Source organism: Macaca nemestrina, chromosome 4, assembly GCF_043159975.1.
Source record: "Macaca nemestrina isolate mMacNem1 chromosome 4, mMacNem.hap1, whole genome shotgun sequence".
Classification (NCBI taxonomy): Eukaryota; Metazoa; Chordata; class Mammalia; order Primates; family Cercopithecidae; genus Macaca; species Macaca nemestrina.
The window spans coordinates 176,901,897-176,929,340 of NC_092128.1; the positions used below are offsets into that span (position 1 = coordinate 176,901,897).

The 27,444-nt window shown below is 50.3% G+C and overlaps 1 protein-coding gene across 10 annotated transcripts in view; it reads left to right on the top strand.

The window, feature by feature from the left end:
• The window catches only part of LOC105472692 (intersectin 1), a 252,536-nt gene that overhangs the window by 195,517 nt on the left and 29,575 nt on the right, over window positions 1-27,444 (top strand). For 6 of the 10 annotated variants that reach the window (XM_071095646.1, XM_071095648.1, XM_071095647.1 and 3 more), the window contains 2 exons: window positions 20,426-20,547; window positions 22,381-22,487. In XM_071095646.1, coding sequence (XP_070951747.1) covers window positions 20,426-20,547; window positions 22,381-22,487 — 229 coding nt within the window. Of the gene's footprint in view, window positions 1-27; window positions 1,536-20,425; window positions 20,548-22,380; window positions 22,488-27,444 lie in introns of those variants that run through there. The other 4 variants (XM_011726179.2, XM_024790051.2, XM_024790050.2 and 1 more) reach the window with 1 other exon arrangement.

Below are 27,444 nucleotides of genomic sequence, written 5' to 3' on the forward strand. Positions count from 1 at the left end.
TATGTGTTGTTTTCCTCCTTTTTCTAGGAATCATATGTTGTCCATCCCCCCCTCAGGCTTGAAAGTCCTCAAAGAGACCCACTATCCCATATCACTGCCCAGAGGGATGATGGGAGATGCAGCCTTGATCATGTGACTTCCAGCATGATCACCTACTGCCTTCTGAGTAGAAGAACTCACTGCAGAGCAGTTTACCTCATTTTACCTTAGTTGCATGTGATCGCAATGTTTGAGTTATTACTTGCAGAGATAGGAGCAAAAATTACAAAAACACACAGGGTAGTGGGTCCTTTTGTGGCTTTCCTAGTTACTCAAATTGACTTTCCCCCACCTTTGCACAGGTGCTTTCAATAGTTTTAAAATTATTTTTAAATATATATTTTAGCCTTTTAATAAACAAAATAAATAAATGACTTCTTTGCTATTTTGGTTTTGCAAAAAGACCCACTATCAAGGAATGCTGCATGTGCTATTAAAAATTGTTCCAAATGTCCATAAATCTGAGACTTGATGTATTTTTTCATTTTGTCCAGTGTTACCAACTAAATTGTGTAGTTTGGGGCTTTCCCCCCTTGCTATAGAAGTACAGAGGAGTTCAGTATCTCTGTTTTAAAGACGTGTAGAATGAGCCCAATTAAAGCGAAGGTGTTTGTGCTTGTTTGTGTGTATCAGCTGTACCTTGTTGAGCATGTAATACATCCTGTACATAAGAAATCAGTTCTTTCCATGGCAAAGCTATTACCTTGTACGATGCTCTAATCATACTGCATTTGATTTGATTTTGCACAGTGACCCTGTAGCCACATGAGAAAGCACTCTGTTTTTGTTTGGTCTCAGATTTATCTGGTTGAGTTGGTGTTTTGTTTGGGGTTTTTAATTTTGCGTGTTTGCATCGCATAAAATCAGTAGACAACACCGTTGAGGTCGTTAGGATCAACGATCTCCACAATCTCTTTTTAGTCTCTGTTACATGAAGTTTTATTCCAATTACTTTTCATGGAATGACCTATTTTGAACAAGTAATTTTCTTGACAAGAAAGAATGTATAGAAGTCTCCCTGCAATTAATTTCCAATGTTTACATTTTTTAACTAGACTGTGGAATTTCTACAGATTAATATGAAATGGAGCTCATGGTCCGTTTGTGTGTTAGATATGCTGTAGCCGAAGCCCTGTTTGTCTTTTAAACACTAGTTGGAAGCTCTCAATAAAAATGCCTGCTGCTCACGGCACAGAAAATGGGGCAGGGGGAGCCTCAAGCACAATCTAGCTGTCCTCCTAAAGACTCTGTAACGCGCGCTCCCCTCGCGTTCTCCCAGCGGTCGGGAGGCTGTGCTGGTGGTCGTGTAGAGGTCCTTCTCCTTTCACATGGTGCAGAGAGCGAGGACCTCTCCTCCTCGTTCAGTTGCGCTTCAGTATTTTCACGGATATGAATGTAAAATATATAAATATATAAACCTGCGGCTTTAACAACTGTAATACAACCTTTTGAATTAGTTACGTGTATAGATAATTAAATTCTTCATATAAAAGTTAGACGGAAATGTCTCTGTGTTCTTGATGTTGGAACCTGGCAGTGGTGGTGAGGAACCAAGCAGACTAGATGTCAGCAGTGTGCTTGCTGCCCGCGTGTCAACCATGACCTGTGCTCTTTGAAATACAGACATAATCAGAGGCTCGCTGAGTCTTTGTTGAACAGCCCTCCCTGTCCCCTTACTCTCCACCCTCCCTGATCAATATGCAAACGATCATTCTTTATAATACCAGTTTCGAAGCATAGAACTTTACCACCCAGGTTAGCAGTTCACTGTCTCACCAGGCTTTTGATATAAGTTGTCGACACATTGAGGGTGTGTAATTGGGCTCAGGGTACAAACCATTTGTCCAAAAGATGTATCATAATAAGGTACTGGTGAACACCCCAAAAAATATGTGGGTAAAGACAGAAACTTGCACATGTCCCACGTTGTTGTCTGGGATCAGCTTCTGCCTGACACACTTTGCAGAAATAAACCAACGTCCACATTGATGCCACTGTTTGCTGCGGTGACCACATGCTTGATTCCATCCTCATGAGCTTCACTTATTGGACCTCTCCTGCCATTCAGTGGAAAAGTGGTTTCCCTCATCAATTTAGCAGATACTTGGTGGGGGTGGGGATGTCTACCATGTGTTGGGTGCCCCATTGGCTTCTGGGAGGAGTGTGGTACTCCATGGAAACAGGGTCCCTGTCTTCATGGAGTTCATATTTTAATGGGAGGAACAAACAGAAAACCAAACTCCTGCAATCCATATAAATATACACAGTGTGTGTGTGACAAGGTGACAAGTTCTGCACTAGAAGTTTGGATGCGAGGCACCACTGAGCAGACTGGCAGGGCCAGGGGAGGGTGGCCGCAGGGAAAGGATCAGAGAACCTTCAGGGGGTGGGGCGGGAAAGCCATTTGAGCTGAGACCTGAAGAGTAAGGAGGAGCCAGATGGAGTGGGGGAAGAGGTGTGGCTATCGTAGATGGAGTTGTCAGGACATGCAAAGGCCCAGAGGTGGGTGGAGAGATCCTTCTCACTGTCCCCCAGGCCACCCCCTTGCGGAGCAATGGTTGAGTCTGCAAGTCCCGTCTCTTCCCCAGGACCCCTTCAGCTGTGTAAGCCAGTGTTGCTTCTCCAGTCTTGAGTTTGGCTGGAAGGGATGCAGTTGTCAAGGTGGGTACTACTCCATAACACTCTACCTCACTCACTCCAGAGGCCCTGCGCCCTCACCATAGGCCATTCCCCCAGGCTTGCCTCCAGCTTTGTGAAGCTGACACGGGTTGTTCCCCCAGGAAGCTGTGCTTTCCCCCTACAAATCATTGAGTTTGCATTTGGTTGTATCCATTGGACCCCGTGATTCTCAGCCAGTGGAAGTGCTGCTGGGATCTCATGGGTAGAGTCAGGGATGCTGCTCATCATCCTGCAGTGCACAGGACAGTCCCCGCAACAAAGAATGATCTGGCCCCAGATGTCACCAGAGCTGAGGTTGAGAAGCTCAAGTCTCACCCCACTGGCCACTGTGGTTAATGTTCACCTGGTTATTCGCCACCAGAAAGGCTGCCCCAGTAACTCCTGTTGAATAAATTTAATCACTTAAGCTCATGTCATGTATCTGCAGCATCAAAAGTATCTCAGAACCTTTCTTTTAAATTTCAGAATCTTATTCTTGTTTATTATCTCCCATACTCTGCACTTTCGTACTGTATTAAACTACTTGAATCATATTCACAGAGAATCTGGTTAACAGAACAGAAAATTGAGTACAAGGGAAAGAAAGCATCTTCTAATAAATTAGTGAAGGGATACTAGGTATCTCCTATGGTCTCAGAGTTTAAAGGTGTCAGGTTTGTTCTTTTTTTTTTTTTTTTTTTTTTTTTTTTTTTTTGAGACGGAGTCTCGCTCTGTAGCCCAGGCTGGAGTGCAGTGGCCGGATCTCAGCTCACTGCAAGCTCCGCCTCCCGGGTTCACGCCATTCTCCGGCCTCAGCCTCCCGAGTAGCTGGGACTACAGGCGCTGCCACCTCGCCCGGCTATTTTTTGTATTTCTTAGTAGAGACGGGGTTTCACCGTGTTAGCCAGGATGGTCTCGATCTCCTGACCTCGTGATCCGCCCGTCTCGGCCTCCCAAAGTGCTGGGATTACAGGCTTGAGCCACCGCGCCCGGCCCAGGTTTGTTCTTTAGCCTTTTTTTTTTTTTTTTTTTTTTTTTGAGACAGTCTCACTCTGTCACCCAGGCTGGAGTGCAGTGACACGATCTCAGCTCACTGCAACCTTCGCCTCCTAGGTTCGCCTGCCTCAGCCTCCTGAGTAGCTGGGATTATGAGCATGCACTACCACGTCCAGCTGCATTTTGTATTTTTGGTAGAGACAGGGTTTCACCATGTTGGCCAGGCTGTTCTCCAACTCCTGACCTCAAGTGATCCACCCACCTCAGCCTCCCAAAGCACTGGGATTACATGCGTGAGCCACCGTGCCTGGTCTAATTTTTGTATTTTTAGTAGAGATGGGGTTTCACCATGTTGGCCAGGCTGGTCTTGAACTCCTAACTTCAGGTGATCCACCCACCTCAGCCTCCCAAAGTGCTGGGATTACAGGCGTGAGCCACCACGCCCAGCCTGTTTTCGTTTTTTGTTTTTTAACTGATTATTAAATAATTTAATTTCATACTGGTCTGTGTAAATATATTTGCAAGTGAACTTTGGGTACAGTTTTGCTCCAGTAGCATTAGACAAGATGAGTCCAAGAGAGATTGTCTTCATTGCGCACTTACGAATCACTCTCCTCCAGCCGGCTGCCTCTCCGCACTGCAGAGCAGGGCCTGCAGAGTTGGGGAGCCATGGTGGTTGAGCTCCCCAAGTGGCCCAGGCCTCAAACTGCCTCTGCATAAAAGGGTGTCTGGGAGAAGCCAATTTAAAGCAGTAACTCGGCCCTATATTAAGTCACAAAATATCTCACCATTACATGCATGGTAGAAACTGGTGTCTGCCCTGTTTCTGGAAAGGAACCTGGGCAGACCCAGGCCGCCATAGCAGATAGTAATGATTGGGTTATCTCTGCCTTCGTTGATGCCATCAGAAGAAAAAAAGTAACACTAACTTAGGAAAACACTCTAAATATTAGGTTTAACCATATGAAATTGTCAATTCTTACCTGTAAAAACAGCAATCTATAATTCATCCTAGTACAATATATCATCACCTGGCACATGGTAGGTTAGGTTAAAAAAAAAATGCCTATTGAATGAGTGAATGAAACCAACCAGTGACTACAGAAAACACCAGTCTCAGCTTTTGACACAGACCACGTCACCTCAGAGAGGAGACCGTGTTGTCTCCAGTTTCCTTTGCCTTTAGATGTGAGCTTCCCAAAAGCAACAGTGGTCTTGGAAGGGGCTGCTCCTGGAGTCTTTTGCTCATTTGGTCTGAGAAGGAGGCTGAGGACCAGGGACGGTTGTCTGGGCCAAATCTCCACGCCAGCACAGGGCAGGGGCAGCACCCCACCCAGGTAACAGTTGGGGAATGGGCACAGCAAGTCACAGTCCTGCTTCATTAATCCTATTCATTCTCTGTTCCAAAAATACCCAAGAGAATTTTTATGGAAACAACATTGGATGCCAGTGGTTCCAAAAATGCAAGGAAAAATAGCTCCTTCTTTGAAATGTCTGGTATTTTGGGTCTGGTAGGATAGGGAGATGTAATGAAGTCCAAGATCACAGTAGCCTTATGTGAATGTTTCGCTTCAGCCAGAGTTCCCTTGGGCACTTTTTTTTTTTTTTTTTTTTTTTTTGAGACGGAGTCTCGCTGTCGCCCAGGCTGGAGTGCAGTGGTGTGATCTCGGCTCACTGCAAGCTCCGCCTCCTGGGTTCACGCCATTCTCCTGCCTCAGCCTCCCGAGTAGCTGGGACTACAGGCACCCGCCACCGCGCCCAGCTAATTTCTTTGAATTATTAGTAGAGACGGGGTTTCACCGTGTTAGCCAGGTGGTCTCCATCTCCTGACCTCGTGATCCGCCTGCCTCGGCCTCCTAAAGTGCTGGGATTACAGGTGTGAGCCACTGCACCCGGCCGCTCTTGGGCACTTCTTCAAGAAAACCCCACATAGGAAAAACCAGACTTCCAGAGTGTCTCCTGATGTCTAGTGAGCTATTCCATTTCAGAGGGCTCCATAGACTTTCAGGAAGAGTCTATTCTTTAAATTGAAAGCTCCCCAGGCATTTTTGAGGTGTGTGACCTGATTCACAAAAATGTTTTGTTTATTAAAAAATGAGCATCAGCTATAAGCTATATATATAGTGTCCGTGCAACTCAATATTGGGCATACTACCTCTTAGAAGCTACCAGCTACCATGCTGTTTTATGATGTCAACTGTGTGTGTGTGTGTGTGTGTGTGTGTGTGTGAGTGTGACAGGCAGCAGCAACTTTCAGGGGACTTAAATGCCTACATCTGTAGCTTGGTAACAGTAGGTCAAACGGTGAGTTCAGGGTACAGCCAGAAGGCAGATAAATACCGCTGTATAGAAGATTCTGACAAAGGCTGACAGCTGCTATTTCCACATCTGCTTGGCACATCACTTCTGAGTGATGTTGCAAGCCTCAAAAGAGATGTTCCTTGTTTTGACTCCGCCTATCATGTCTTTAAAAGCTGAACAGTTCCTTCTCTTGGTTCGGTTTCTCTGAACTCTGACCCGGGAGAGGGGAGGACACCTGGTCTGCCAGTTTTCATCAAGGACGCTGTTTCCCTCAGGGAGAGACACCCCTGCTTTCCCTCCCATTTCCCATGCTGTCCTGTCCCCTTCTGATACCTGTCCCCACACACTCATGCACGCTGGTCCACTGCGCTGCTTCCCAGGCCCCACCCAGAAAGTGGGGAAAGGTCTGGGCTGGGGTGGAGTGCAGGACGTTCTCTGCGGATTATTCAGTGAAGTCAAGATCTTAGAGAACACTGACCACAAAGCCTGCGCCTACAACTGAGGGCACTGAGGGTCTCGGGAAACATAGTGATGTTCTCAAGTCAGCTTTTCAAACTCTCTGGCGAGTCCTTGTTCTAGGTATACCATTTGATGCATACATACATGGACAGGTGTGTCCATAGTCCCAGAGCTCCTGCCTCCACAGAACTGGTGGCTGCATCTTTGGAAAGATCAGGAAGGGGCCCCTCTTCCCTCATGTGATTCCCTCGATGCTGGGGTTGCCATGGGAGTTTGGAGCCATTGGTAAGGATTCCAACACATTTTCAATGCACAAGCTCCATGCTGACCCGCCTCAGCCCTTCATCCTTCTCGCCTCCACTGGGCGAGTTTGCCAAAGGCTCAGGCTTGCTTAAGACACCCGCAGTCTGAGCCAAACATAAGAACATGTGCTGCTGTAGCTTCTCAATTTTCATTCCTGGCCTCCAGAAAAACATGGTGCTGTATATAACAACACGGCTTCGCTACAAGCTCAGCCTAATATTTTACTCCATTTCTCTTATAATTTTGGAACATTCTACTTTCCTGTAGGCCACCTGCCTATAAGAAGATAGTGATTCAGAGGGGGGATCCACATAACTGCATCTGGGGACCTTATAGAGGCTTAAGAAGCAATCCAGGATGGTGACTCAGAGCACGGGTTCAAATGCCGGCTCTGTTACTTACTAGTGGTGTGATTTTGGGCAAGTTATGTAACCTCTTTTACATATGGAGAGATAATGATGACATCTAGCAGAAAATAAGCAGAGAATAGTAGCTTTGTTGCTGTTTTTTTATTGGAGAGAAAAGGCATTTGTGCCTGGTCAGTGAGCATCACGGAATCCAATCAAGTGGCTTCTTTCATTAAACCAAAACAGCAGGTAGGTTGTGTGCATTTTTAAGACTTTTTAGAAAACATGCTCTTATAGATTAGGAATTTCAGAGAGAAAAGATTGGACAGCTTCCCTGAAAACTTTGAGCTATCTCATTGCAAGATTTGCCGCACCAATCTGTGCACGAACCCTGGCCCCCTTTCCTGATAGCAGGAGGCCCACCGGTGGAAGCAAGCAGCTTTTTAAACACCTTCGCTGCACTCCTGCAATGTGCAGAGACCTCTGGACCAAAGACCAGAGCCTACTCAGCAGACTCTTGGTTGATGTGGACAAGCTGCCTGTGTTTCACACGGTCGACGGTGGGGAGGCCACCAGGGAAAATGGAATGTGCAGGGCTTTTAAATGTCACGTCTGGACTGTGTTGGCAGGCCCATGCAGCGCTCCACAATAAACCTGTCACAAATGCGTTGAGTCACTGGGTCCTTTATTTCTCATCACGGCATTCTGTGGCCTTGTGTTCTCTTGCCAGCAAAGAATGGAACGTTCAGCCCCCTAGAGATGCCGGCTGCTGGATTTTGTAAGCAATCATCCAGCTTAGATAAAGGGCGTGGGCTGCTGGGGGATGCTGCCCCAAAGCTCCGTCTCCAGAGCAGCTGCCCCAGGCATGCTTAATTCCCTCCCTGCCCACTGCGTGCACCCCCAGGATGCCTCTCAAGATCCAGACCTGCGGTTCCGCTCTGTTTGTTAGGCCCCCAGCAGAGCGAGCCTGGAGTCTGCCCCAGCAGAGGGGACCAGGCCAGGGGTGCTTCTTTCCTCTCTGGAGCGTTACCTTGGAGTCCTGAGGCCCCGTGGCAAGGCCCCACACAACTGAATCCTCAGTAACAGCCCTCCACTGACTTGATATCCAGTGGGATGCCTCACTCCATCCCATCCTCTAGGGACAGAAGCACATCTGCCAGTCCTGTCCGCCTCCCCTTCCATTCTGCATCCTGTCTTCTCCTCTCCCTGCCTCCTGCTGTGTGGGCCGTGAGCCCAGGAGGGGCCCGGTCTACCCTGTTTACCTCTCCCGCTGCCCATTGAGAGTTGTGGCCGAGGTATATGGAACCTTCCTGGTCATAGGGCTGTGCTCCGTGGAACACAAGCAGAGGAGATGCCTAGAACTTTCACGAGCAGGTGACGAGCAGCAGAGAAATGAGTGGTGTTTCCAGCTAGTGAAGGATGAGGTGGCATAGAGCGTGACGGGGGGCCAGGGATCCAGCCGAGAGGATGGCCTGGGAAGGCCCTCTGAAGAAGGGATGGAGACCTGGCTGCAAAGGAGGCATGTCCAAAGATCAAGGGGGAGGAGCTTTCTCGGCCCAAGGGACAGCAAGTGCAAAGGCCAGGGCTGAAGGAGCTGCTCCTGCTCCTCGCAGAAGGATGGCTGAGTCTTTGACCTGGTCTCTCTGCACCCACTCTCTCCTTCCAGCTTCCCCCAGGCTGCAGGCAGAGAGCTATTCTAAAAACGTCGCTTCTTATGCTTAAAATCATCCAGGGGATTCCCGGTCCTCCGAGATAAAAGACCCGAATCTACTTGGTCTGCAAGCCCTGCCTGATCTGCCCCCTTCTCCAGCCCTCTGGCCTTCCTTCTCACTGATTCCTATTTGTGCTGAATTTTAGCACGGCTCAGTTGTCACCTCCTGGAGGAAGCCTTCCCTCACCCCTGCATTCTTCTGTGCTTGCAGAGGGGAAACTGGGCTGGCTGGTTATGGAGCTGCTCTACAGGAGCCCGCTCAGTGTTCTTTTTTCTGCCACCTTTGAGTCACCGTCATGACCCGTCACAAAAGTCCAGGCTTTTGTTGCCCCCATGGATTTCCAAATGGCCCTGTTGAAAAAATCCCCAAACCACTTTATGGAAAGATCCACTTTCATCATGGGAGTCCCTCCTCAGAGAGAGTCGGAACCCACATCTGGTGCCCACTGTGGCATCCTGGGCCCATGTCAGCAGGAAGTGATGGGGGTGCAGGCAGGCAATGTGGGCAAGGAGCCTCCCCCAGCTTTAGAGACTGCATGACTCAACCCCCCTTGCCTACCTCCCAGGGATCTTGGGTTCCCACCTGTCCAATAGGGAGGTGGTGCTTGGGTCCAGGGACTTCCTTCATCATCTAGCCTCACTCTTCTGTGCAGTCTCACCCAACCCAGAACCTTCCCTCCATCACGTCAGCCTCCACCACCACCGCAGGATTCTTGAGTCTCATTTAAGCCACTGGTACGCCCCAGCTGCAAATGCCTTTGCCCCACCTCCCCTGCCTTTCCTGCCCACCTGCCTTCACCCCTCCTAATTTTGCGGCCACCTCTCCTCCTCCATTAACTTGTAACAACTCAGCTCTTTCCTGAATTCCTTATCACACAGAAAGATGACTAGATAGAAAGGCCGATACAGAAATACATAGACACTTTCACCTCCCGTTAGACTGTGAGCTTCATGGAGGCAGGGCCCAAATCTTGTGGATTGTTACATCCCATTAAGACCTCCATGGTAACAACACTTATGAACAGCGATGGTACCTTGCCTTGTATAGTTGTCTTATTGCAGGGCACCCTGCCTCCCCACTGATTATAAACCAGAGGGTAGGGCCTACCTCCCACACGTGCATATCCCCCTGGCACCTCACTCTTGCCAGTTGCTCAGGAAGTGCTGTGGCAGACAGTCCTGGGTTGCCCTTCTACCTGCCTGTTGTTCCACAGGCTTGGTCCTTCGTCCCCAGCTAGGCTGTGAGGGGCAGAACACATCACAGTGTTGATTCTCCCCGCTGCGTGTAGCCTGGAACCCAACACAAAACCTGTGCTTGAGTTTCCCGCCCCAGGAGGAAAGGGAATGGTAAACGAGGCACCATCATTTAAAGAATAAATTCTCATGAAAAGACCTCAAAACAGGAAGTGAGCTTATGAAGCATAGGGATTGTTCTTCATCGTTCTTATAACCACCTTCAGTACTGTCTATTTATGTATGTATTTGGTTTTCTGTCTCCCCCACCAAAATGGAAGCCCCACAAAAGCAGGGGTCCCTACGGATCTATGCAGCCGCCGTGAATGAGCAGGAAATGTCACGGCTCAGGTTGCCTCTTGAGTTCCTAGGGGATCAGTTTGCTAAGTTAGGAGAGACCGACCCCAGGGAGCAGGCCATGTGTGCTTAGACCCTTCTGAAGAAAGTTCCATTGAGATGAGAAGTCCATCTGCCCCTCTGGACAGCTCAGAGTTGGTCTGGCCTCTAGAACTTCCTGTGGGCTGGGGCTGTCCAGGGACCGGTCAGCCAATGGTCATTTTCAGAGAAGGCCTGACTGCCTTGGCCTAGACTGTCCACTGCCATCTCCCACCAGTCCCCACCAGCCCTGGGCTCCAAGGACAAGCACATCCTCTTAGCCTGACCTTGCAGGAATCTACTGAGAGAGAAAAGCGTAAGGACCACCCTCAGGCCTGCCCTTTGAAAAGCTGGTGGTTTCCTCATGATTCCATTTCCTGACGTATCACCAGCATAGATTTTATTCCTGATAGGGAAGGTCACCGTACATCGCTGGGATCTGCTGTTCCATTCATAAAATGAGGGCATTGAGCAGAGAGAGTAGGCTTTGAAGCCATAGCCCCAGGCCTGGGGGTCAGTGGTGGCAGCGTGGCCTGAGGTGCAGCTTCAGAAGGCCCCAGGAGCAGAGTGTCGCATGGGCTCTGGGCTCAGAGAGATGGTGTTCTGTGATTACAGCCATTGAGCCTCTTGGACAATGGCTTGAGTGGCCTGCCATGGGCCGGATTCAGCTCAGCAGTTGTGGCAGCTCTCATGCTCCCTGAGCCTGGACAGATCGGGTTCCAAATCCCACTCCCTTTCCGCACCCGGTGTCTTGGTTTCCAGGCCATCTTTCCTCTGATCTCTCGGCTGCACAATGGGAACTTCACAGATAGCAGATGCCTGGGCCGCACTCCAGCCAGTCCGGTTTACTTGGTCTGGGGTACAGCAGGGGCACTGGGATTTTTAAAAACTCCTTGGGTGACCCCAGTATGCGGCCAAACTCCAGGGCCACAACCCCATCCATGCCACCCACACACAGCTGCCACACTGATGCCCTGCAACCCAGCCAAGGCCTTCCCAGCTCTGCTGCCAGAGCATTCTCGACTGGACTTCCCCACCTGTTAGGGCTGAACTGTGTCCCTCCGATTCACACGTTGAAGCCCTCACTCCCAGGACATCAGAATATGACTTCATTTGGAGATAAATTGTTTGGAGAGGTGATGAAGTGAACACGAGGCTGTTAGGGTCTGATGGGTGCTCTTAATAACGGGGAAATGTGGACACACAGACGCTGGAGATTTGCATGCACAGAGGAAAGACCCTGCCAAAGAGAGGCCTCAGGAGGAACCAGCCCTGTTGTCACCTTGATCTTGGACTTTGTATCTTTAGAACCATGAGAAAAATACGTGTTGTTTAAGCTGCTGGGTCTGTGGTTCTTTGTTAACGGCCGCCTGAGCAAACTAACGCACCAGCGCACCAGCGAGGAGGACGAGGTCTCCAGGGAAGAGCCTGAGCTCTAGGGTCAGACTCCCTCTGCCATTTATCAACTGACTTACCCTCCCTGTGCCTCAGTTGCCTTGTCTGTTCAGTGGGGAATAACAACAGTATAGCTACCGCATAGGATTCCTGGTGAGGATTCCATGAGTTCGCACATGTGCAGCACCCGGCATTGTAAGCTCCGAGTGGCATTCCACGTTAATGCCCAGGACTCGCCGTCTCGCAGAGCCTGCTTCCCTGCCCGCCAGGGCTCCACACCCCCGACTCCGACTTCTGTTTACTCCCCTTCTTCCTCCATTTGAATCCCTAACCAGCACCCCCAACAGCGATACTAGCCTGCTGAAGTCCAACTCAAATTCCTTCTCCCCTGCTAAGTATTTTCAAATCCTGCTCATCAAAACAACAGGCCCCCTTGAATAAGACGTAGTATTTGGCCGGGCGCGTTGGCTCATACCTGTAATCCCAGCACTTTGGGAGGCCAAGGCAGGCGGATCACCTGAGGTCAGGAGTTTGAGACCAGCCCGGCCAACATGGTGAAACCCCGTCTCTACTAAAAATACAAAAATTAGCCAGGCGTGGTGGCATGTGCTTGTAGTCCCAGCTACTCGGGAGGCTGAGGCAGGAGAATCACTTGAACTCAGGAGGCGGAGGTTGCAGTGAGCCGAGATTGCACCACTGCACTCCAGCCTGGGCAACAGAGCAAAACTTGTCTAAAAGACAAAAACAAAAAAATCCTAGTATTTGGCCGGGCCCGGTGGCTCATGCCTGTAATCCCAACACTTTGGGAGGCCAAGGCAGATGGATCACTTGAGGCCAGGAGTTCGAGACCAGCCTGGCCAATATGGTGAAACCCCATCTCTACTACAAATACAAGTATTAGCTGGGCATGGTGGCACATGCCTGTAATCCCAGCTACTCGGGTGGCTGAGACATGAGAATTGCTTGATCCTGGGAGGTGGAGGCTGCAGTGAGCCAAGATTGCACCACTGCACTCTAGCCTGGGCAACAGAGCAAGACTGTGTCTCAAAAAAAAAAAGAAAAAAAAAGACCTAGTATTTGATAGCACAACAGAGGAACTACAATAGTAACTTAATTGTACATTTACAAATAACTAAAACAGTGTAATTGGATTGTTTGTAACACAGAGGATAAATGCTTGAGGGGATGGATGCCCCATTCTTACGATGTGATTATTACACATTGCATTCCTGAACCAAAATAGCTCATGTGCCCCATAGATATATATACCTACAATGTACCCACGAAAGTTAAAAATACAAATAAAACAAAAGCCAACAGCCTCCTCCTTCGTATTCCAATCAAAATGCATTTGTACTTTCATTATAACACTCCAGTCTGCCTTTGTACCAAAGAAACTTATTAACAGGAGCTACTCATACTACAGGAGAGGACACAATGAGAGCAGGAAGTCAGGAAGAAGGAAAACCCAGGGTGGGACATGAAAGGGGCCTGGAATGAGCTGAAGCATGCCTACCGTGGAGGATGGAGAGCCGTGCCAGGAATTCCAGCACCCATTATAAAGCTATGAATGATACGCCCTTTCACTCTCTGAAATGTGCATATTTATGGAAAATTAAGAGATGATTTATCCCTAAGAAGAATTTGATCTTCACCACTTCTCAGCAGTCATTAAACTGCCTGGCAACCCCTGTGGACTGGATTCCCCTCCTCTGGAGAAAACAAAGCTTATTTGGAGTTACGTTGGCACTTTAAGCATCTGGGCTACATCTGAGTGGAAACCTCCCGAGGACCCAGCTACATGGGGCAAGGGGGGTCCCCAGGACAGGCTGGGGTGGATGCTTGAGCTCTGCTGGACCCACGAGGGTCTCTGGTGCCATCGGCGGCCTTCCTTCCCCCTCACCTCTGTGCCCATCGGCTTCTCCAGACCCCCATAAAAATCACATCTTGAGGATTTGCAACTCCGAGGTCTCAAGGACTGAGAACCGCTTGGCGTGATACCCTGTGCGAAGTGCCTGCAACTCAGCAAGGATCCGAGTTGGCCCGGGATGCCCAGGTCTAGCAAGGCTCCCAGAGGACAAGGACCCGGCCTGCCTCCTTCTCACCAAACCCCAGGGCCCAGCGCGGATGCTGCTGCCCAGCAGGACACGACTTCACGGCTTGGAGAACACTGGGATTTCAGACATCAGCTGCAGGGTAAATGGACAGTGTTTGGCCAGAGAACTTTCTTCACGTCACATCCACGTGGTTTCATCTGCTTTTCCTACACGACAGGCCACCCCACACCTGCCAGGAGAGGCCCAGGGTGTTGAAGGGAGTGCAGTTAGATTAATTTGCCTGGGAGAAGCCAGTGCAGCCCTGGGGTGCATGGGCTCACCTGGCAGGAGAGACTCGTGCCATGGGGAGAAGCCTGCAGTGTAGACAGGACCTCCAGGAGCCCAAGTAGCATAGATCCTGCTGATCCAGGGCCATTTAGCTGGAGGATTTGGGCTGAACGTCCCCAGAGACGTTGGTGGATCCTTTCCCTTAAAGATGAAAGCCATCACCCGGGCTTGCTTATTGCTCTCTCTCCAGATCCTTCCACATGTTGTTTCTGAACTCTTGTTCTGGCATCACAATCCCCATCACCCTGTCATCTGGCCCTTCCCCCCTTTCCACCTTACCTCTTGCAGTGTCTCCGTGTTGACCTGGGTGAAGGCTTGCTCCTGCTGGTGCCATACCCCCCAGTACATGGTCTTGACCTCCCCAGCCATATGGAGACCCAGCCTCAGGAGGGCCCTCAAGGAAGCCTCCCCTCAGCACAAGGAGTTGCTCCTTTCTGAGGTCCTGCTGTCTCCGCCATCAGCACAGCACACGGGCCTTTTTTTTTTTTTTTTTTTTGAGATGGAATCTTGCTCTGTCACCCAGGCTGGAGTGCAGTGGTGCAATCTCAGCTCACTGCAACCTCTGCCTCCTGGATTCAAGCGATTCTCCTGCCTCAGCCTCCCAAGTAGCTGGGATTACAGGTGCCTGCCACTATGCCCAGCTACTTTTTGTATTTTTAGTAGAGACGAAGTCTCACCATGTTGGCCAGGCTGGTCTTGAACTCCTGAACTCATGTGATCCACCTGCCTCGGCCTCCCATACTGCTGGGATTACAGGCATGAGCCACAGCACCCAGCCTGGGCTCTTCTTTTAATGCTTGCTATTTTAATTTCTTTTTTTTTTCTTGTTTCTTTTCTTTTTTTTTTTTCTTTTTTTCTTTTTCTTTTGAGACAGGTGCTTGCTCTGTTGCCCAGGCTGGCGTGCAGTGGCGTGATCATATCTCACTGCAGTCTCCATCTCCTGGGCTCAGGTAATCCTCCTGCCTCAGCCTCCCATGTATCTGGGACTACAGGCATGTATCACCATGCATGGCTAATTTTTTTAAAATTATTATTATACTTTAAGTTCTAGGGTAAATGTGTGCAACGTGCAGGTTTTTTACATATGTATACATGTGCCATGTTGGTTTGCTGCAGGCATTAACTCGTCATTTACATTAGGTATATCTCCTAATGCTATCCCTCCAGACACCCCCCACCCCACAACAGGCCCCAGTGTGTGATGTTCCCCACCCTGTGTCCAAGTGATCTCATTGTTCAAATCCCACCTATGAGTGAGAACATGCGGTGTTTGGTTTTCTGTCCTTCTGATAGTTTGCTCAGAATGATGGTTTCCAGCTTCATCCATGTCCCTACAGAGGACATGAACTCATCCTTTTTTATGGCTGCATAGTATTCCATGGTGTATATGTGCCACATGTTTATTGCAGCACTATTCACAATAGCAAAGACTTGGAACCAACCCAAATGTCCATCAATGATAGACTGGATTAAGAACATGCATGGCTAATTTTTAAATTTTTTGTAGATATGAGGGTCTCACTATGTTGCCCAGGCTGGTCATGAACTCCTGGGTTCAAGCAATCCACCCGCCTCTGCCTTCCAAAGTACTGGGATTACAGGCATAAGCCACCAAGCCCAGCTGCTTGCTATTAATATTTTAAATTTAATGTTCTTGTTGTGTCTCTCCCAAGATCGTGAGTTTGCCTGAGGACAAGGACAGTATCTTGCTTATTTCTGCATCTCTTGGACTTCAGAGGAACTTAATAAATATTTATAGACCAGCTTATTGTATATTTTGGCCCCTTTCATACAGGAACAAGGTCTGTTTATTTGCTTTGCTCAATGGGCAACTGGCTGCGGGGGCTGGCTTCGTTTTCAAAATTCTGCTTCTCGTTGGGAAAGGTAGAATAATTGGAGGTGTGGAGATGGGTGAGGTGCACTTTTTACCCTGAATGCTCTGTAGCCCTTGAAATTTTAATAATCAGCGTGTGTTTGTGTATCACTTTTATAATAAAACAAATTCTTGAAATGATGCTGTTCATACGAATATCAGTTGAGGGAAGCAAGATGACCTTTTATTGGTAAGATTTTTTTCCATGATTTCCTCCAGGGCCTAGACTCAAAAAATCCTTCCAGAAGGCCATCACATCTCTCTCCATTTCGTAAATGTGTCTAACTAGACAACATTCTAAGGGACGGCACATAGATTAGGAATTTTATGTGGGCTGTAATGGGGGATCATTTGTAACCGCCTGGAGTCATTTGCAATATTATTTCAGCTGCATGTGGATTTCAGTTAGTTTTGAGAATCCCTCCGTCACACCAAGATGTTCATGGAAAACCATTTGATGTATTTTCTCCTCTCATTTTTCCCTGGGAAAGGGGGCGAGAAACCATGTTTATCCTAGGACCCAAAGGAAGGAAGGGCCACATCCCTCCACCCCTAAAGAAAACGCTTTTATTTGAAATGTCTTTTCCATTTACCCTACTTTGAATAATGGAGTTTTTAAACTCGTTTGTTTTTCTAAATATGAAATTTTCAAAGGAAGGATATTTTTTAGTTCAAAGTGCCTATTTCAAATCTTTAATGGTTCTCTGGGTCTGGCATTCACCAGCAGGTTTTGAAACAACCTCCCGTGGGTCAATCCGATGGGTAAAAAGACAATTCCAAGCCAACATCGTTGGCACATAATGAAGACTCTCCCCACAAAACCTTTGCTTTTCATTGTGTTCTGCAGAGGCCATCAGGACCATCCCCCTGTCTCCAGGCAGGGTGGTAGGTGGACCTGCGAGAGGTGGAATTTGGTGGGGGCAAGCAGCCCAGACTTGCCCTGAGCCTCCCCTGACCTCCAAGCTCCATCAACTCTGACTTGGGCCTTGCAAAGTGTTTGGACCAGAGGCCAACGCTACCTGGAGCAGGAGGCCACGCAGCAGCCCTCCACCTTGTCCCCAGCTGGCCCCAGTCTCCTAGGATTCTTGGACAAATGGCCCAAATTTACCCTGAGCCTTCTGCTGTTGCTCTGGCTCTGAGCTTCTTCGCAACCTGCGCCGTGTAAAACTTGAAGACTCAGAAGAACTTCTGAAATCCAAAGCAAGTCAGGACTTTTCCTCATAGGTCCTTCTTTCCAATTCCACGTCGTTCTATGCGTGTCTGCTGGCCCCTCGCACCTCCGTGCTGCAGGCTGGAACTCTGGTCGGGTTGTCAGTTTCAAGTCACGCCAGTGTCTCTCTACAGGGTGCTCCTCGACTGGCATTTGGGATGGGCAGTTCTGTGTCCTGTGTGGTGTGGGTCATTTAGCAGCCCTGGCCAGCCTGGCAGATTCCACTGTGACAACCAAGAGCACACTCTCAGCCCTGGCGCTGGAGTGGGGTGCAGTGCAACCTCAGCCTTTGGGGAGTGGGGACAGTACTGACCTCAGCATGGTGGGGAGCAGTACCACCTTCAGCAGAGGGCAGGGCAGTACCACCCCCTGTTGAGGACCACCAGACCCCCAGGTTCTTAGCTATACCCTGGAGGGCAGGAGCCTCTCCTCTTCCGTCCTGAATCCCCAGCACCCAGAGTGGTTAGTCCCAGCCTCATAGCAGGACATCAGTAAATATTTGCCCAGTGAATGAATAAGATCTATGAACAGTCTTCAAAAGGGCCTGTGAACCCGATAAAAGTGTGCCCTAAATGTATTCGCTGCAGCAAGAAACCATAACATCCCTCAGATTCTCCAAGGCAACGGTGGGACATCCTCAAAGGGACATTCAGAAAACTGGCCCAGCCAGTGGCCACCACTGGCCTGATGTTTCTGTGGCTGCAAACGTCACTGCACCGTGTGTGTGCGGTGACTTTTAGAGCTACCACTCTGCGCCAATATTCTAATCTCCCTGCAGAAGGGAACGTCCTGAACACGCCAGGGACTCTGCTTCCGTGAGAGGGCATCAGGTGCCTAACGCAGGGGCTGCATTCAGCCCTTTAACAAGAAATGACCTGAGGCCTGGGCCCTTTCACTCCCTTACGGGAGAGTGGGGGGAAAAAGGGTGGGAACAAGATATATTTCCCCCAGACTCGAGTGTCTCTTGGGTGACCTTCCCAGTAAAAGTCAAAGAACTCGGAGACATCACTTAGCTTCCTGCAAACCTGAGCTCACACAGCAGCTCGGCTGAACGGAATCAGGGAGCCCCGTGGCCTGCCTCCTTCCTGAGAGTGCATTGTTGGCGCAGCTGTTTTAATAAGACAGTCTACGCCCTGAGGCAGGAAGAACTGTTGGGCCAAACCTGTGGCTGAGCAGACGGCCCAAGCTCACAGGCACCTGCAGACCTGTGCAAAGGTGCGAGCTCACCTCGCAGTCCTGCGGAATTCTGCTTGACCTCGGGGCAGGGGACTCCGAGTGAGGTCAGGGTGTTGATGTAAGGATGGCTCATTCCTGCCGCTTTCCCAGCATCCTCCTGCTGGTCCTGGGATGTTCCTGTCCCAGCAAGAGAAGCTACGGCATCCAGAAAGAACAATTGGCCCAGAGAAGGGACAAAACCAAGGGCTGGAAGCACCACAACCCGAGAGTTAACCTCTAAAGCAGCAAAGCAATTGCCAAGAAATCTCTGGTATCATTTGCCCCAGAGGGATCATATGATTTGCAGAAGCTTTCAGCATATAGGCTAGATTAGTCATGGCCTCAGATAACTCCCTCGAGGGAAGATGGAAACTCAAGGAACCCCTGCTAGTCCAGAGCAGGCTTCTCGAACATCAGTGCGCCTAAAACAAAATTCCCTGGAGAGCTTGTTACATCACAGATGCCCAGCCCCCAACTCCAGAGTCACTTCAGCAGGGGCATCTCTAGCGAGCGCCTGGGTGACGCTGATGCTGCCAGCCTGGGGACCACGCTTTGACAGCCACTGGTCCCCAGCAGGGGTTTTTGCACTGTGCTCCATTGTGCCCCCTTGAGGGGAACAGAGAGGATGGGAAGAACCAGTAAAGGGGATTCAGCCCGGACCCTCCCACCTGCATTCGGGACACCTCTGGGTCTGTCTTCCAAGTCTGGCTTCTGTGATTAAATAAAGAACCTCTGACAAAAAGGAGAGGTGGGCCCAGGCCTGCACATGGGATGCCCCCCCCAAGAACCAAGCCTCCCTCCTGCTCATTCCAGTGTGTCTGGGGCAGGAGGCTCAAACATTCAAACAAAAGCCCAGATAACAAGCTAAGTGAGCAGAGTCATGAGTTAGCCGCACTTCCAGTGCGGGCACCGTCTCAGGGCAGCGGAGTAGCCCTTCGCCCTCGGGCAGCCCTGGCCTCCGTGGTGGTCTCGTGCCAGGCTCTCTGCAGTGGGAGGGACTACCCTGTCTGTGGCAAGCTCGCCCCAGGGCGAGGCAGCAGCCTTGTCCAGAAGTGTGTGCCCAGTGCTGTCGGGAGGCACCCTGCATCCGCCTGGTCCCCAGAACCATCAGAGCCTCAGCACAGCCACCTCACCCTCCACAAACCAACCTCGACAGAGATAACCCGTGGCCTCCTGGAGCTCGGGGACAGAGCACGGCCCCTGCAGCCCAAGTCTCAGGGTTCGGCTCTTGCCTTCACCACTTCCCAGCTGAGAGACCTGGGGCCGGTCAACCTGTGTAAACCTCAGTGTCCTCGTCTGTAAAATGGGGATAATTCTAGTATAATACTTGAGCATTAAATGCAGTTCACCGCCTGACATGGCGTGAGCCCTCAGGAGTTTTGGCCAGTCGTCACTGAGTGTTTTGTTTTCACATTATTTTCATGTTTCTGATGAAGCAGGAGTGTGCTGCCTGTGTCAGTTTCTAGGGTGCCCTAACAAACCACCACAAACGGAGGGACTTAAAACCACAGGTATTGCCACACATTCCTGGAGGCCAGAAGTCTCAAATGAAGGTGTTGGCAGGTGCCAGCCTCACTCTGAAGGCTCGGGGTGTGTCTTGGTTTGGAGACACATCACTCCAGGTTCTGCCTGTCTGTCTCTGTGTCTTCTTCTCATAAGGACGCTGATCTTATAGGGTCAGGGCCCCACCCTGAGTATGACTTTATCTTCATTTGATTATATATGAAAAGACTATTTCCAAATAAGGTAACAATCACAGGTACCGGGGGTAGGGCTTCCACACATTACTGGGGAGGACACACTTCAGCCCACGACCCTGCTGGACTGGAGCGAGGCCTCAGGGCCCAGCAGCCACAAGGATCTTCTGTGTGAAGTGTGGGCTTCCTGAGACTGTGCTAAATTCTCCCAAATGGTTGTGTTTTCCAGGGTGTTCAGACTTACATCTCTTGGATATGTTGACCCCAACTGAAAGAAAGCGACAAGGATACATCCACGAGCTCATTGTCACAGAGGAGAACTACGTGAACGACCTGCAGCTGGTCACAGAGGTAAGGGAGCTGGTGGGGCAGGGGGTGCGGCAAGGAGCGAGGAGGGAGGGAGTGGGGAGGGTTCTGCCGAGTAGGTCTGCGTCCTGTTCTGAGCTCAAGACACTTTCTGATGTTTGGGGAGCATCCGGACGGCCAATGCTATAGGAGATTCTGACCACAGAGACAGTTTGTTGCTTATCTATGGCCAACATTGAGTCATTCCCGTAGAGGGACAGAGATCACTTAGCCAAGGTCTAGTGAGTCCCTGGGCAGTTGATGGATGAAGTCATGTGGACTGAAAGCTGGAGTCCGCGCTTTACTCAGAGTGGCTGCAGCTCAGCCACCAACCAGGGGGTGCCATGGAGCCAGCCACGCTGCCCTCCTGGCCCTCAGTGTTGCATCTGGAAATGGGGGCTATCTAGCTGCTATCTCGAGTCATTCCTGCCACATATTACCCCGAGACAAACCTGTCACTGAGAATGGCAACGTTTCCTCCCAGGCCCCCACAAAACCCCCTGACCTGAGGTGATGCCTCCTCATCTTGTCAGTCCTCCCAGAAGGACCGTGGCCACCCCAGCCGGAACTATGGGGAGACGCGGAGCCAGGCGCTCCTGCTGCTCAGCAGGCCTTTTTCCCCACACCCATGGGAAGGTGCCATGTTAGGAGACAGGGATTTGCAGAGATGGACCTGCAGTTTGGAAAGTGCTGTGATAGTCTGGAAACCACCACCACCACCACACCAAATGGGTGTGAAACCATCTTGTCTGATAGTCTTCACATCCAGGAAAGACAGAGCAGGGCCGGCCGCTGTTGGAGGAGTACAGGGTGAGTTGTTGGCCGCAGGACCACCGTTAACACTTAGGAAGCATTGATGCAAATTCAAAAAGGTACTCTTTTCTCAAGGTGTTTGACTGTTATTAAATATACAGTTCAGGATGTCCAGGGTGCAAGTGTCACCCGTTAGATACGGCTCCTTTGTGCACTCTGCAAAACGCACCACCGTATGTGGCTGCCCTGGCACATGCCAGGTTCAACGCCGGCTTAAGGACTCCTGTGGAATAGGGCTCCCAGGGAGCAGCCGCAGCCCAGCCGAGTTTATGTCGAAGATGGGCTGTCCCCTTCCCTAAAGAGCCTTCCGAAGTGCCTCCTGTCTCCCGTGGGAGAAAATGACCTCCTTGCAGGCGGGGGCTCTACCACACGGGGTTCCACTGAGATCTGTGATTTACTGCGAGTTGCCCAACCACACAGAGCGTGGAGGGACTCACTCATTTTCCAGAGCCCAGGAGAAGGGCGGCACCCACCCCTTGTAGTGGGCCTGCAAGTACTGGGTCTGTCCACGGTCAGCCCAGGAGGCTGAGGACGCAGCAATGGAGTCAGTCACCGAGGTGGCCACTGGCTTATTAGAGGACCTGCCGCCTGGGCTGCTCCTCTCAGAATGCCCTCGGCTTACCTGTGCAGATGAAGGGACTGCCCATAGCCACCGGCATCTTTAAGACCTGCTTTTCACACCGGCCCACCCCCTCCCAGTGGGCAGGTGAGACCGCCTAGCCTGAGTGCATGACTTGGTACCGGCCTCCCTGCTTGTCTGGTGGAGTTAAGTCCTGTCTCCTGGAGACTAGAGCTGGCCTCCTTCCCCTGTAAAACAGTGCAGGCCCTGCGGGGACCCCTCCAGCCTCCAGGGCAGAGGAGGGGCCCTCTGCTTCAGAAACTGCAGGAAAGCGGGCGTTCACCTCTGGGCCTCTCAGCCAAGGCACAGACACCTGAGCCCTCTCCCTGCTCTCAGCGGATCGGTGTGTGCGTGTGTGAGTTTTAAGCTAACTGCTTTCTGAACTGCTTCGTTTTCTGCATCTGTAGATCTTTCAAAAACCCCTGATGGAGTCTGAGCTGCTGACAGAGAAAGAGGTTGCTATGATTTTTGTGAACTGGAAGGAGCTGATTATGTGTAATATCAAACTACTGAAGTAAGCCTCTCCTCTAATCCCCAGCCTGGCTTGGCCTCCTCGGGTCTCACGCACTAGCACCTCTGTGGGTCTGTGTGTCCTTTCTGCATGCTGCCCTGTGTTTCTTTCTGGCTTTTTTTTTTTTTTTTTTTTTTTTTTTTTTGCTCATCGCCACTCACAAGCACCATCACCCTTTTGTGCCTTCATGCTTTCTGGAAACGCACTCTGAATCTCTCATTGCGAGAGTAGGTCGCCTGGGCACCCCAGAGCCTGCTGTTGGGTGAATGACTGCGGTGGTGAATTTCCAGGGCTAGGACGAGGCTGGCTCCTGATGGCGCTGGCTCCATCCTGGGGCGTGGGGCTGCCCACTCCACGCTTTCCCTCGGACGCGGGATCCCATGGGGGATTATTGGTCTTTTGAGGCATTCTTGGCCCTGCAGATGGAAAAGTGTGGAACTGTTCACTGCCTGACGCCAGCAGTTCCTCAGGATCACTCCGGGAAGCCGACCCAAGGCTGCTTGTATTTTCTTCCAACTTTAGTTTACAGAGGCAGCTCCAGGGCCAGGAATCAAGAGACCTGGGTTTGGATTCTGACTTACTCACTGCCTTTCCTTTTTGAGCCTTAGTTTCCCCATCTGTAAAATGAAGGGGTTGGATTCGATCATCACAAAGGTCTCTTCCAATTCTTAGAAAAAAAAAGTCAAAACCCAAAATCTGTATCCACCACGCTCTCACTGTAACATCACTTGCTAGAATACAGATTAAGTCACAGCCTCTAGGACGCGTGATACTCCCTGCTGGGAGGAAGGGCCACCCACTTCCTGGGCCCGAGGATGGAGGGTAGGCTCCAAGAACCTTGCGTCCATTCCTGATCTTCATCTGTGTCCTTGGGAAGCCACCGTTTCCTAAACGTGGTCTCTGCATTGTTCTTATAAAGTAATTTCAGGTCCCCGCTTTCCTGAGCGTGTGTTTGGGAGTGGATGAAGGGATGGAGAGGAGGTGTGGAGAGGTGGACACAAAGAAAGATACATAATGTCTGCTGGCTTGGTGCTCTAGAAGACGAATAATCCAAGGTGACATCAGGCAGGCTTGTAGAGAAGGTCTGGACTTCACTGGCCCCCACGCCGATGCTGTGGAAACCTTTCGAACTTCGGTCTGGTGTCAGTTTCGAACTTAGGTCTGGCGTCAGACCCCTGGGCTCACATCCGCTATTGCCTCTGGCTGTGTGTCGTCCAGCAGGTCACTTTGGTCCCTGGGCCTCAGTATTCTCATTTACATAGATGATAGCTGGGCACGGTGGCTCACGCCTGTAATCCCAGTGCTTTGGGAGAACGAGATGTGTGGATCACTTGAGGTCAGGAGTTTGAGACCAGCCTTGGCAACATGGTGCAACCCCATCTGTACTAAAAATACAAAAATTAGCTGGGTGTGGTTGCGGGCGCCTGTAATCCCAGCTACTAGGGAGGCTGAGGCAGAAGAATCGCTTGAACCCGGGAGGCGGAGGTTGGAGTGATCCAAGATCGCACCACTGCCCTCCAGCCTGGGCCACGGGGTGAAACCCTGTCTCATAAAAAGAAAAAAAGAAAGGAAAATATACCTGTAAGTTAAAACCTTTTTCCTTGGGCAGCTATCAGTAGGGGCTGGGGGAGGCGGGAGAGGCGTCTGAGGTTCCCAAGCAGCCCTTAGAGAGGGCTTCCCGCGCTTCAGGGTTGGCCTGAGGGAAACTGGTGTTGGCCTCAGTTCCCAATACCTCTCTGTTGTCTTTTAAGTCCTGTCTGGGAAGCAGCAGCCTCTTTCTTGAGCTGTGCAGGGGCCGGGCCTGTGTGCTTCTTCCTCCTGTCGGCTCTGACTTGCTCCACAGCGATGGAGGTGGGAACTGACAGCCCTGTTACAGCTGAAGCAGCGAAGCTCAGAGAGGCTGAGTGACTTCCCTAAAGTCACACAGCAGGGTGGCTGCTCTGTGGATGATGCCTAGGTCCCAGAACAGACTCTGCCCAGTCCTGCCCCCGTGGAAAAAAGCTTAGACCCAGAAGTCAGACATCCCAAGTTTTTGTCTGGGCTCCAGCCCCTCATAACTTGTTTTGGGCATTAAGATGGCAGTCATGGTGCTTGTCCTGCCTACCACGCAGGGTCATTCTGAGAGCAAGGGATCGGGTGTCCTAGGGGCACGCCGTGGATCAGGGCGCTGATGTGTATGGGGCTGCCGGCTCCCCTCCACCCCAAGGTTCTCTATCCCCGTTCCTCTGATTCCTGGATTAGCTAGTTTGGACTAACTGGCTCATGTCTTCATCCTCCAGATAAAATCATGCGTTTAACTGGAGCTTTCTGGGGACTTGATTTCTTTTTCTTCTTTTCTACATTTTACTAGAAACAATCTCAAATATACAGAAAACTTGAAAGAATTGTAGAGTGAACATCCACATCATAAACTGGACAATGAACTTTGTGCTGTATTTGCGTGGCTGCACAGACATAATGTCTTCATGCCGAGGAATAACTGTGATGAGGGGAGACCGAGGCTCCTGGCAGCCGAGAGAGGGAGGCATTTGAGGATAAGGAGAAGTTAAGGCAGCAATCCCTGGACTGCGACCAGTGAGCAGCCATATATCTGCTACTCCTGATCCTACACGCCTTGTATTTGGGGTGGGGCAGGGGGCATGGCAGTTATCAAACGAGTCAACAATAAATAAATAACGTGAAAATAGAAAGGGCTAACTGGGACACATGGACTTCCTACTAGTGATGCTTCACTGAGGGTTACAGTGAAAGGCTGGCGCTCTCGCAAGGAAGCTGAGACCTAAGACGTGTGCCTTTCATAGACAAGGTAGGATACACAGGTCTAGAACCTTTTTATATCCAGAGTCTGGAGCAGGGCCCTCAGGACAGCTGTCAGAAATGATAGCAGAAGGGCCGGGCATGGTGGCTAATGCCTGTCTGTAATCCCACACTTTGGGAGGCTGAGGCAGGCAGATCACTGGAGGTCAGGAGTTCGAGACCAGCCTGGCCAACATGGTGAAACCTCATCTCTACTTAAAAAAAAAAAAAAAAAAAAAATTAGCTGGGTGTGGTGGCACATGCCTATAACACAAACTACTCAGGAATCTGAGGCAGGAGAATTGCTCGAACCTGGGGAGGGAGCAGAGGTTGCAGTAAACCAAGATTGCGCCACTGCACTCCAGCCTGGGCAACAGAGTGAGACTGTGTCACACACGCACACACAAAAAGAAATGATAGCAGAAGGGAAGCAGAAGTGAGGTGGGGTGACCAACCCAGGTTTGGGGAACTGTTTTTTATCAAGAGCCTTTCCTGTCCCCTTGATGGAAAAAGAAAAAAGAAAAGAAAAAAAAAAAACTAGTCTCAAAAAAGTGTTTTTCTTAAATATTTGACTCATCTTCCTTTTAACTTAAGAAGAATGGATTCCATTTTATCTTGTTTAAGCAGAAAATGGAGGAAAAATAGAAAATAAAAATCAGTTTGGGGTAAAGACAGATGGTGAGAAAGAAGAAAAGGATGTGGGGCTGGGAGAAGGAGAAGAGGGAAGGAGAGAGGGCATGGAGCGGATGGTGGGAAGTCCAGCAGGGCGAGAAGTACAGAGGCCGAGGCTGGGACCAGCAGGGAAAGGCCCGAGGGTGAGATGGCGGGAGCAGGGCAGCCGCATCTGGGAAGATGGGCAGGTGCCCAGAGCAGCTTGGAGGTGGTCGTGGCAGGAGGTGGGTCAGGGCCTCTGAGGCTGTGGTTCCAACCATGGGCTCTGGAGTCAGACCTGGGTTCCAGGGTTACCTCTGTCACCTATTAGCTCTGTGACTTTAGTCAAGTCACTCAATTTCTGTGTGCCTCAGTTTCCCCAATAGGAAATGGGGATAATAATATATGTAAAACTGTGTCTGACACATAGGAAGCATTAATAAATGCTAACTTCATGACTGTCTGCTTGGGCTGCAGACTTCAGAGGGTTAGGGACACTCGTGTTCAGCAAACATAGAGCGCTCTTTGAATTGTTTGTTAGCCAGTCAACTGCCTTTTGTAGTTCAAGCCCTCTCATCTGTAAACCTTTCTAGGAGACTGCCAATCAGCTCACCACAAGCAGCGCCAGTGGCCCCTCTCAGGGCTGTGGCTGCAGCAGCTGAGTCACCTGATCCCTGGGCCTGGTAACACCCTGCAGTCCTCATAAGTCTTTGCCTATACAGTAGACCATCCTGGATGAAGACCCAAGACTGAATCTAATAGGTGCCTAGTCCATAGCAAATCAGGCCTAATTTTAGGCCTGTCTGCTGGTTGGGTAACTCCAGTCTACAGGTGTGGGTCTGCAGAACCCAGGAACTAAGTCCTCAAGACAAATCACTGTCTGCAGATGATCTTTCTTCTTTTCTTTTTTTCTTGTCTCCTTCATCCTTTAAGAAAACATAGGCCAGGGGCTGGGCACGGTGGCTCATGCCTGTAATCCCAGCACTTTGGGAGGCCAAGGTGGGCGGATCGCTTGAGGTCAGGAGTTCGAGACCAGCCTGGCCAACATGGCAAAACCCCGTCTCTACTAAAAATATAAAAATTAGCCGGGTGTGGTGATGGGTGCCTGTAGTCCCAGCCACTCAGGAGGCTGAGGCAGAGGTTGCAGTGAGCTGGGATTGTACCACTGCACTCCAGCCTGGGCTACAGAGTGAGACTCTGTCTCAAACAAAACAGGAGAAGGAAAGGGTGAAAGTACTTTTTATTCTCTTGTTAAAAAAAACTACTCCTCATAGGAAAATGATGGAATGATGGAATTTCTTCCTGTTTCCATTCCTGGCAAGTTTGTAACATGGCTATTCAGGGCTCTCATTCCCCCAAATTATTGGTGACATCGCCCTTGAGCACATTTCTGCACGTTGCGGTATTTCACACCAACCTCTCAATGGGACAGTGGCCTTTGGGCCATCCTGAGGACACCAAGCTGCCTCTGCTCCCCACACCCCAGGCAGCCAGCGCTGATCTCCCCCTGAGG